Source organism: Dreissena polymorpha, chromosome 7 (assembly GCF_020536995.1).
Source record: "Dreissena polymorpha isolate Duluth1 chromosome 7, UMN_Dpol_1.0, whole genome shotgun sequence".
Taxonomy (NCBI): Eukaryota; Metazoa; Mollusca; class Bivalvia; order Myida; family Dreissenidae; genus Dreissena; species Dreissena polymorpha.
The window spans coordinates 17,564,671-17,576,981 of record NC_068361.1 but is presented as its reverse complement, the minus strand read 5'-3'; the positions used below and the strand labels follow the sequence as shown (position 1 = coordinate 17,576,981).

The window sequence follows — 12,311 nt, the reverse complement described above, 5'->3', positions numbered from 1 at the left end:
TATGATGTAACCAAACCAAGGTTATATTTATGATGTAACATAACCAAGGTTATATTTATGATGTAACATAACCAAGGTTATACTTATGATGTAACATAACCAAGGAAATATTTATGTAACATAACCAAGGTTATATATATGATGTAACATAACCAAGGTAATATTATGATGTAACATAACCAAGGTAATATTTATGATGACATAACCAAGGAAATATAATGTAACATAACCAAGGTAATATTTATGATGTAACGTAACCAAGGTTATATTTATGATGGAACAAGACCATGTTAATATTTATGATGTAACGTAACCAAGGTAATATGTGTGATATAATGTAACCAAGGTAATATTTATGATGTAACGTAACCAAGGTAATATTTGTGATATAATAATATTTATGATCAGGGATTATATTTTCCCGCAACATCAATCGGTCCGGATATAAATTGGAAAAAAATTATCCGAAAATTTATGTCCGAAATCATGACATATTACGTTACGTACATTGATTTTGCCATTCATGAAGGTGGTATAATAAATATACAAGTAAAATTCCCTTAGGCATTTTTTTAAACGGAACGAGTTTTCTCAACTGGTTTTATCATTTGCTATTTTATTGCTGTTTCGTGTGCGTTTTATCAGACTTTTTCATAAGTCTATACAGAGGTTTTAAATTGTTGTCGACTCGATAATGGCTAACAAACATGCACTGAACCAAACAAATGTCTGTACGTAGATTGGCTACTGACAATAACACACCAAATAATTAAGAAATAATTCGTGTACATTATAGCTTGTTGTCAAATAACCCACGGCTGATAGTTTAGATTCGTAGGGATTTAATCACGAGAGCGAAACGCATCTAATTTTACGGTCGTGAGTTATTCAACAACAAAATATAAAGTACACGAATTATTTCGATTCTAACACGGTTTTACTAAAGATTTATACAATGTATATTATATTCTTGTGTACTATTTAATGTGAAGTTCCACCCATAAAAATAACTTTCGGCTGTTCTGCCGATCAGATCCGCGACTTTCATTCATAATTATATTACCGGATTATTACGCTGGTGGAATATGTATCAGCATGTTTTGTTTAGTTACAGCGCGTGCTTTCAGACCCGTCTTTTCGGATGCGTCTTTAATCCGCTGTTCACAAGTTTTTGATTCTTGGTCTGACGTGCAATAAACCGGTCCTGACCGGTTTAGAGACTGCAGCGAATGGTTTTGTCACACCTAATCGAGATAAGAATGTCATTAGGGTGTGTTAGCATGTACACTGTGTAATCGATTTCATGACATGGGAATTTTAGCAAACAGAATCGGACCGATTGTTTGGGATTTTCAATCGGTCTTTCATGACCCCAATCGGTCTAGGACCGACAAAACCGAAAAAAATATGATCCCTGTTTATGATGTAATGTAACCTATGTAATATAGCAAAGGTAATATTTTATAATGTTATGTAAACAAGGTTATATTTGTGATGTAATGTAACCATTAATGGTAATATTTTTATGTCCCCCACTATAGTAGTGGGGGACATATTGTTTTTGCCCTGTCTGTTGGTTGGTTGGTTGGTCTGTTGGTTGGTTGGTCTGTTTGCGCCAATTTTAACATTTTGCAATAACTTTTGCTATATTAAATATAGCAACTTGATATTTGGCATGCATGTGTATCTAATGGAGCTGCACATTTTGAGTGGTGAAAGGTCAAGGTCATCCTTCAAGGTCAGAGGTCAAATATATGTGGCCAAAATCGCTCATTTTATGAATACTTTTGCAATATTGAAGATAGCAACTTGATATTTGGCATGCATGTGTATCTCATGGAGCTGCAAATTTTGAGTGGTGAAAGGTCAAGGTCATCCTTCAAGGTCAGAGGTCAAATATATGTGGTCCAAATCGCTTATTTTATGAATACTTTTGCAATATTGAAGATAGCAACTTGATATTTGGCATGCATGTGTATCTCATGGAGCTGCACATTTTGAGTGGTGAAAGGTCAAGGTCAACGTCATCCTTCAAGGTCAGAGGTCAAATATATGTGGCCCAAATCGCTTATTTTATGAATACTTTTGCAATATTGAAGATATCAACTTGATATTTGGCATGCATGTGTATCTCATGGAGCTGCACATTTTGAGTGGTGAAAGGTCAAGGTCAAGGTCATCCTTCAAGGTCAAATATATGGGTCAAAATTGCTCATGTAATGTCACTTCTGCAATATTGAAGCTAGCAATTTTATATTTGAAATGCATGTGTATCTCATGGAGCTGCACATTTTGAGTGGTGAAGGGTCAAAGTCAAGGTCATCCTTCAAGGTCAAACGTCATATAGGGGGACATTGTGTTTCACAAACACATCTTGTTTTTGTAATGACACCATGGTTATACGCAGTGTATTCATAATGTAATGTTACCAAGGTAATATTTGTGATGATATGTTACCAAGGTTATATTTGTGATTTAATGTATATGCTAACAGATACAGTACAACTTTACCTCTTTACTTCATAACTGCATACATTTCATTATCCCCACGCTTGATATTGTGGTTATCTCCGCTGTCTGTCCGTCCTGGCCACTATCTCCTCCTACACTATAAGCACTAGAACCTTGAAACTTACACACATGGTAGCTATGAGCATATGTGCGACCCTGCACTATTTGGAATTTTGATCTGACCCCTGGGTCAAAAGTTATGGGGGTTGGGGTGGTGCCGGGTCAGAGATTTTCACTTATTTTTTTTGCTCGGCTGTTTTCGGAGAAAACCTGAGGTATTGTCATAACCAGCTCGTCCTGTCCGCCGTCCGTGTCAAGGTTTGTTAAGGTTTTTAACATTGGCTCTAAAATCAAAGTCCTTAAACCTACAACTTTGAAACTTCATATGTAGATGCACCTTGATGAGTTCTACACGCCACACCCATTTTTGGGTCACTAGGTCAAAGGTCAAGGTCACTGTGACCTTTAAAAAAAAAAATCTGACAAGCTTTCGCAGCCAAGCGTGGCACCCGTTATGCGGTACATAAGCTTCTTCATTTCTACACCAATTTACTTCAAATTGATACCGAACCTCTCTTAATATGACAATACGGTCAATGTCAACTATGCATGGCCCCATTACCAACCCTGGGGCACCCCACCCACATAGACCACACCCACCCAAAATTGCCTTTTACTATAATTTCTTCATTTCTACACAGATTCACTTCAAATTGATACTGAACCTCTCTTATGACAATACGGTCAATCTCAACTATGCATGGCCCCATTACCAACCCTGGGGCACCCTGCCCACATAGGCCACACCCACCCTAAATTGCCTTTTACTATAATTTCTTTATTATTACACCGATTCACTTCTAATTGATACTGAACTCTTATGACAATACAGTCAATCTCAACTATGCATGGCTCCATTACCAGCCCTGGGGCACCCCGCCCACATAGGCCACACCCACGCAAAATCGCCTTTTACTATAACTTCTTCATTTCTACACCGATTCACTTCTAATTGATACTGAACTTCTCTTATGACAGTACGGTCAATCTCAACTAAACATGGCCCCATTACCAGCCCTGGGGCACCCCGCCCACATAGGCCACACCCACCCAAAATTGCCTTTTACTATAACTTCTCCGTTTTTACAGGATTCACTTAAAATTGATACTGAACTTCTCTTATGACAATACGGTCCATCTCAACTATGCATGGCCCCATTACCAACCCTGGGGCGCCCCTGGGTCAAACATGCGGCGTGGGGATACGCGTCGGCCTCTGCCGCGCCATTTCTAGTTTACTCATGTTTTTATATGGTAAAATTCCTCTGTATAAATAGTGCAAAATATGATATCTTATAACAGTTCTAGATTTACCACTTAGCATACTTCACTACAGTCTTTCCTGACAAAGCCAAATGTACAAAGAATAAGTTGTTGCTTTTGTGTGTTATAATTTTCATACCAGATCATGTTCAGAAGATTTTGCCCTTATTTGAATGAATTCCAAATCTAGAATTGCTTTTTTTTATATAAATTTTCATACAAAGTCATGTTAAAAAATATCTTATTTGTCAGGTATTACCATTTATGAGCTGAGCTCTGGCAAAACTGGGCTTAATAGATTTGCATAAAGTGTGTCCCATATTAGCCTGTGCAGTCTGCGCAGGCTTGTCTGGGACGACACTAGGCATATGTATTAAGCCCCTTTTTCTGGAACAAGGCTCATTTCATAGTTATGCCCCCCTCCCTCTCTTCCACTGATAAAAATGGCAGGTTGAATTTGTCAGGCAGTAGAGAAGACCACTACTGTTTCAAATTTGTACAATTTTAATATTCATCTATTTTTGTTTAATGTGTCAGTGCTCAATATATATGGCTGTTAATCCCTGCAGATTTTTCATCCCGTGGGTCACTTGCGATCGATGCGATTCAGAGGAAAAAAATTGTGGGTAGGGGTATGATAACAATCGGTTTTGGTAATGACATTGCGGTACTTCAAGAATATGTTAATGTTTATTCCCCATTACAAAGCGTCTCTGCTTACATCCAATTTTCAAGTGCCTCTCTCGGTCGTTCATTTGTTCAGGAAATTGTATTCCTTGATTTATTCAAGTTTGTCAAGCTTGCCAAAATAAGCAGAATGTTTTCTGTGATATGTCAATTGTAATAAGACGCCAGCAGATATGGACATTGTACAATTTAATATTTTATTCACAAAGTTGGCTGTCTTTTAAAAAAGCCTTCAGGACATAAATAAGTGACAATTTAATGGTAAAAGGATGGCTTGTTATGCACAACAAGCTGAAAGCAGTGTAATTATCAGTGATATACTGTAGAAGTAGGCAGTAGAGGTAGGCAGTAACAAGTCCTCTCTAGAATTCCATCTGATTTTGGAGGCCCTTGTATGTGAGCACAATAAGCTGAAAGCAGTGTAATTATCAGTGATATACTGTAGAAGTAGGCAGTAACAAGTCCTCTCTAGAATTCCATCTGATTTTGGAGGCCCTTGTATGTGAGCACAATAAGCTGAAAGCAGCGTAATTATCAGTGATATACTGTAGAAGTAGGCAGTAACAAGTCCTCTCATGAAGTCCATCTGATTTTGGAGGCCCTTGTATGTGAGCACAACAAGCTGAAAGCAGTGTAATTATCAGTGATATACTGTAGAAGTAGGCAGTAACAAGTCCTCTCATGAAGTCCATCTGATTTTGGAGGCCCTTGTATGTGAGCACAATAAGCTGAAAGCAGTGTTATTATCAGTGATATACTGTAGAAGTAGGCAGTAACAAGTCCTCTCATGAAGTCCATCTGATTTTGGAGGCCCTTGTATGTGAGCACAATAAGCTGAAAGCAGTGTAATTATCAGTGATATACTGTTGAAGTTGGCAGTAACAAGTCCTCTCTAGAATTCCATCTCATTTTGGAGGCCCTTGTATGTGAGCACAACAAGCTGAAAGCAGTGTAATTATCAGTGATATACTGTAGAAGTAGGCAGTAACAAGTCCTCTCTAGAATTCTATCTGATTTTGGAGCCCTTGTATGTGAGCACCACCCAACCACTCACCTATGTGAGACAATGTGTTGCAAGAGTTAGGTGACGTGACTACCAGTAAGGTCAAGGTTGAACGGTTTACCTTTCATAGTTACCAGTTATTGAAAAAAAGGGCCTCATTTCAAACGAGGAGTTTAAAGAGATGGTTTCAAATACTTCTTACGTATCAAAAGTACCAGTATCTTTGCATTAACCTTTTCTCGCTTAGAAGCAAAGTTAAAATGGCTTTATGCAACCAGCATTATACCAGAACAGCCTGCAAGCAGCCTGCTAGTAACTCGCAGTCTGTTCAGGTTTTATGCTTTTTTTCTGCTCATCAGTCTCTTAGTCGAAAGGTCTTAACTTTTATTTGATTCTCTGAGGGACTACGATCTCTGAGGGACTACGAATGGGTCAAAGTGCTAATCTAATTTGTAAAGGGTTGAATACATGCATTGTTATTTCCAGGATCATTTAAATGAGCCATATTTTAGGACGACAGGGCTTTATGAATGTGTGTAGTGTCGTCCCAGATAAGCCTGTGCAGTTTGCACAGGCTCATCAGGGACAACACTTTCAGCTTTTCCATGTAATATGGATTTTTTTTAAAGGAAGCGTCTTTAATGGAAAACAGGGCTTAATGCATGTGCATGAAGTGTCATCCCAGATTAGCCTGTGCAGTTTTCACAGGCTTATCAGGGATGACACTTTGCGCTTTTATGGAATATGTTTGTGTAAAGAAAGTCTTTTCTTAGTTAAAGTCAAGTTAAGGCGGAAAGTTTTGTTCCAGATAAGCATGTGCAGACTGCAGAGGCCAATCTAGGATGACTCTTTATGCACATGCATTAAGCCCTGTTTTCTCAGAGCGAGGCTTATATCATTTATATGCCCCACCCCCCTCCTCCACTCCCCTCCCCACCCCTCTCCCCCACCCCCTCCCCACCCCCCTGCCCCACCCCCCTCCCCACCCCACCCCCTCCCCACCCCCCTTCCCACCCCCCTCCTCCACTCTCACATTTATATGCCCCACCCCCCTCCTCCACTCCAGTCAACACCCCCCTCCCCCACCCCCCTCCTTCACTCCTGTCCGCACTCCCCTCCCCACCCCCCTCCCCACCCCCTCCTCCACTCCAACATTTATATGCCCAACCCCCCTCCTCCACTCCCACATTTATATGCTTCACCCCCCTCCTCCACGCCCACATTTATATGCCCCACCCCCTCCACGCCCACATTTATATGCCCCACCCCCTCCTCCACTCCCACATTTATATGCCACACCCCCCTCCTCCTATCCCACATTTATATGCCCCACACCCCTCCTCCACTCCCCTCCTCCACTCCCTACCCCCCTCCCCACTCCTCTCACCACCCCCACCCCCTCCCCACCCCCCCTCCTCCACTCCCACATTTATATGCCCCACCCCCTCCTCCAGTCCCACATTTATATGCCCCACCCCCCTCCTCCACTCCCACATTTATATGCCCCACACTTCTCCTCCACTCCCACATTTATATGCCCACCCCCCTCCTCCACTCCCACATTTATATGCCCCACCCCCCTCCTCCACTCCCACATTTATATGCCCCACCCCCTCCTCCACTCCCACATTTATATGCCCCACCCTCCTCCTCCACTCCCACATTTATATGCCCCACCCCCCTCCTCCACTCCCACATTTATATGCCCCACCCTCCTCCTCCACTCTCACATTTATATGCCCCACCCCCCTCCTCCACCCCCCTCCCCACCCCCCCTCCTCCACTCCCACTTTACTGATCACAGATGGCAGGGTTCATTGGTTTGCTTTTGTCTGTTGGGCAGTAGAGAAGATCACTTTTGTTTCAGTTCTCACAAGTCCATCAGTTTTAGTAATGGCATATTTTACTGAACATGTTTAGGGGCTAAATATAAAGGGCTGTTTATAATCTTCTGCTAATACGTGCAACTCTGAGGATTTATAATCAATGGGGTCAGTCTCTGTTGGGATCAATGCAAGCCAAAGAGAAAAAATTGAGGGTGGGGGTATGATAATGATCATATCTGAGTGGTTAAGGTTTAAATGCATGCATTGTTGGTTTCCAGGAGCAACACAACAGACGAGGAGCTGGGTGAGATGACCAAGACAACCAACCCGGACAATATCAACATCGACGAAGACTTCTCCACCGATGAGGACGAGGAGGTTGAAGGTCGGTACTACCAGGTTGCCTAGCAACAGGACATCATTTTAGCTGCGTTGTGGGAAAACTGGGCTTAATGCATGTGCGTAAAGTGTTTTCCCAGATTAGCCTGTTCAGTCCACACAGGCTTATCAATGATGACACTTTCCACTGTAATGGATTTTGTTTTATGTAAAGGAAGTCTCTTCTAAATGAAAATCCAGTTTAGGAGAAAGTGTCATCCCTGATTAGCTTATGTGGACTGCACAGGCTAATCAGGGGTGAAACTGTATGAACATGCATTTAACCCTGTTTTCTCAGTATGAGGCTCGTTTGAAGTTTAAACCTGTTTGCTTGCCTTTATCATAATTGTAGAAGTTTAATAATAAACTTTGATTTAACCTATAGCTTATTTCCTCCTTTTTAATGCCTAGATACAGAGTTCTGCAAATAGTTTATAACATAATCGGATCTATTTAGAATTGAATAGTTTAGTGAACACACTAAGATCTGGTAAATTTGTCCTGCTAGGTTTTCAAACAAGAGGGCCATAATGGCCCTGTATCGCTCCACTGTTTTTTTATGCAAAAAAAAGTCTGCAAGGCGCATGGGTTGAAATGTACTCAAGCATGTGACTTTCTCTTTATATCCCTTGTCCCACTGGGGGCTTAAAGTTGGAAGGGTAAGCATTTTTATATATGGAAAACGTTACTATGGTGTTAACTAAACAGACTAAAAAGCACGGGAATTGTCGCACAGGTCCTTTGCTTATAACGTAGGTACATTTATCTCTCCAAAAGATATTGTCGTTCTTTCTATTTTACATATTTTTAGATGCTGAAGATCAAATCTACGCTTGTTCTACAAGATTAATGAAAGTTCCTTCATTCAATCATGGTAGAGAACTATAAGATGTCACTACATACCAAATTTGGTAGCCCTAGGCCCAATGGTTATGGACAAGAAGATTTTAAAGTTTGCACAAAATAGGCCCAATATAAGCATATGTTTCAATTTTGTGACCCGTGGTGAACGGTAAAATTTGATCCCAGGGGTTTAGTTTGAACAAACTTGGTAGAGGACTACCGGTATAAGATGTCACTACATACCAAATTTGGTAGCCCTATGCCATACTGTTATGGACAAGAAGATTTTTTTAAAGTTTGCACAACATAGGACTTATTTAAGCGTATGTTCTTTTTTGTGACCCCCGGGGCAGGGTCAAATTTGAGAACTTTAAGATTTTAATACATACCAAATTTGGTAGAAATAGGCCCAATGGTTATGAACAAGAAGAATTTTAAAGTTTTCACAAAATAGGCCCTATACAAGCAAATTCGTTGAATCGATATCCCCCGCCAATATGCTTCTGGACACAAAAGCGTTATATTTGACACTCAAAAAATCATTTAAACAAATGGTTTACAATGCCATTTGGCGTGCATCATCCTCTTATCCATATATATACTCATACCAAGTTTCAATCTAATCGGCCAGAGCACTTTCAAGATATGGCTCCGGACACACACAAAATTCATTTTTAGCTCAACTGGCCAAAGGCCTGAAGAGCTTATGTCATGGCATGGTTTCCGTCGTCCGGTGCGTGCGTTATACTTTTTCTTGTTTACGCAATAAAGTCCACAGTTTTCATCCGATTCTTTTCAAACTTGTTCAGTGTTCTATTGAAAATGGTTTACATCAGAGTAAAAAGTCCAGAATTATCTCCCCTTGAATTTGAGAAAATTTTGAAATAAGGCTTGTTTACGCAATAAAGTCCACAGTTTTCATCGGATTCTTTTCAAACTTGTTCAGTGTCTTTATATTAATGAGGAGTCAAAACCTATTGAAAATGGGTTACATCAGAGTAAAAAGTCCAGAATTATCTCCCCTTGAATTTGAGAAAATTGTGAAATAAGGCTTGTTTACGCAATCAAGTCCACAGTTTTCATCCAATCATTTATCAACTTACACAGTGTCTTTATCTGAATGATGAGTCAAAACCTATCGAAAATGAGCAATATCGGAGTTATAAGTCCAGAATTATCTCCCCTTGAATTTGAGAAAAAAATGAAAATCTTTAACATTTTGCCATAACTGTTGCAATATTGAAGATAGCAACTTCATATTTGGCATGCATGTGTATTTCATGGAGCTGCACATTTTGAGTGGTGAAAGGTCAAGGTCAATCCTTCAAGGTCAAAGGTCCACAAAAAAAATCAAAGCGGCGCAAAAGGGGACATAGTGTTTCTTGTTTGTTTACATATAAAGTTCTATCCTCTTGAAACTTCAACGGATGTTTTATATCATCAAGGGCCAGAACCCCATTGAGAGTGAAGAAAATTTGTCCAACTTATTGTTGAAAAGGAGCCATTTGAAGTTAAAATTTTACGTTTCTTCTTGTTTATGCGATAAATTTCCCATTTTGGGTCTGTTTATTTAAAACTTACTCAGATTGTTCATACTATCAAGGGCTTGAGCCCTATTGATTCCAGCCAGTAGAGTGATTCAGGCCCTCATGGGCCTCTTGTTTCAAGATACAAAGGGCCATAACTCTGTTATTTACAGATGATGTATAATGCCATTTGGTGTGCATTATCCTCTTATCCATATATATACTCATACCAAGTTTCAATGAAATCCGCCAAAGCACTTCCAAGATATGACTCCGGACGGACGGAAGGACGGACGGACAACGCCAAAACAATATCCCTCCGCCTATGGCGGGGGATAATAAGCATATGTTCAATTTTGTGACCCTTGGGGAACGGTCAAATATGATCCCAAGGGCTTAATTTGAACAAACTTGGTAGAGGACTATAAGATGTCACTACATACCAAATTTGGTAGCCCTAGGCCCTACGGTTATGGACAAGAAGATTTTTAAAGTTTGCACAAAATAGACCTAATATAAGCATATGTTCATTTTTGTGACCCCCGGGGCAGGGTCAAATTTGACCCCAGGGGCATAAGTTGAACAAAGTAGAGAACTATTAAATGTCACTACATACCAAATGTGGTAGCACTAGGCCCAATGGTTATGGACAAGAAGATTTTAAAGTTTGCACTAAATAGGCTTTATATAAGCATATGTGCATTTTATTGACCCCCGGGGCGGGGTCAAATTTGATCCCAGGGGCATAATTTGAACAAATGTGAAAATGGTTCACCCCAGGAACATTTGTGAGAAGTTTGATCAGAATTGGACTTGTAGTTTAGGAGAAGAAGATGTTTAAAGAAACAGTTAAAGCACGCACAACAGACACAGGACCATGAAATAAGTCCCGCTTGCCTCTGGCCAGTGGATCTAAAAATCACACCACTGATAACAATTGTCTTAACCTTTTGATGCATTTTTAAGTTTATTTTCTAAATAAACCCTTTTCTTTAACATGCCATAAATTGAGCCCTGTTATTTGAAAACTGGGCTTAATGCATGTGCATAAAGTCTCATCCTTAATAAGCCATTGCAGTCCGCACTGGCTAATAAGGGGTGACACTTTTTGCCTTGACTTGCGTTAGGAAAAGACTATCTTTAAACATTCCATAAAAGCGAAGTGTCGTCCTTGCTTAGCCTGTACTCGTGCATTAAGCCCAGTTTTCCCAGAACGAGGCCTAATTCTGACTTGCTCCTTTTTACAGAGGTCCAGCGGCAGTCTGTTCCCATGGAGGTGTTTGGGGGCCTAGCAACAGAAGAAGACTAGTGCAGCAGACACCACACATTAGTGGGCGTGCACCACCTCAGTCTAACACATATGCTGGTCATGGCACCATTTCCTGATCACGGCACCAATTTTCATTTTTTACGTATAACTTATATGCATGTGGACACCACAAATAGTGTTGTAAAACTTTAAATCAACAGGTTCTCTTGATAGTGAACAGATAGATGGCCTAAACAGATAGTCATCTCTTTATCTAGAAGTATGTTTATGCCCCCCCATCACTATAGTGGGGGAAATATTGTTTTTGCTCTGTCTGTTGGTCTGTACGTCTTTTGGTTTGGTCAAACTTTAACATTTGCCATAACTTTTGCAATATTGAAGATAGCAACTTCATATTTGGCATGCACGTGTATCTCATGGAGCTGCACATTTTGAGTGCTGGAAGGTCAAGGTCATCCTTCAAGGTCAAAGGTCAAAAAAAAAGTCAAAGCGGCGCAGAAGGGGACATAGTGTTTCTGACAAACACATTTCTTGTTTGGATTTCAAATTGTGTGACAAAAGATCTATCAATCAGTAAATGTATAGTGAATGTTAGGTAAAAAAGATGATATTTGCGCCTTTTTGTGTTCTAAGCTTTCTCCTTTTTTTGTATTTACGACTCTCAATAGATTTGAAATATGTCGTATACAAAAGACTTTTGATGGCATATTGTTGGCATGATTTTGTTTATGTTATTAAAGCTAGGGAATAAACAACATTTTAACAGCAAGCAAGCAACTTTTTCAAGAACAACTTTTTTTTTGGTAAACTTTTGGCTTTGTGTTTGAAATGTTCATGGCAAAACATGTTATCTATGTTGCATATTTCCTGGAAAACTTGCAAACTCGCTGTTAGATTGTTTGCTTGGTTAGTTATTGTTTGCTGTAGAAACTTCCTGGAAAGGA

The 12,311-nt window shown here is 39.9% G+C and overlaps 1 protein-coding gene across 1 annotated transcript in view; it reads left to right on the top strand.

The window, feature by feature from the left end:
• The window catches only part of LOC127839495 (pre-mRNA-splicing factor SYF1-like), a 57,363-nt gene extending 45,377 nt beyond the window's left edge, over positions 1-11,986 (top strand). Inside the window, exons 22-24 of the mRNA XM_052367888.1 lie at positions 4,077-4,086; positions 7,629-7,735; positions 11,345-11,986. Coding sequence (XP_052223848.1) covers positions 4,077-4,086; positions 7,629-7,735; positions 11,345-11,406 — 179 coding nt within the window. The 3' untranslated portion in view covers positions 11,407-11,986. The remainder of the gene's footprint in view (positions 1-4,076; positions 4,087-7,628; positions 7,736-11,344) is intronic.
• The last annotated feature ends 325 nt before the right edge of the window (positions 11,987-12,311 follow it).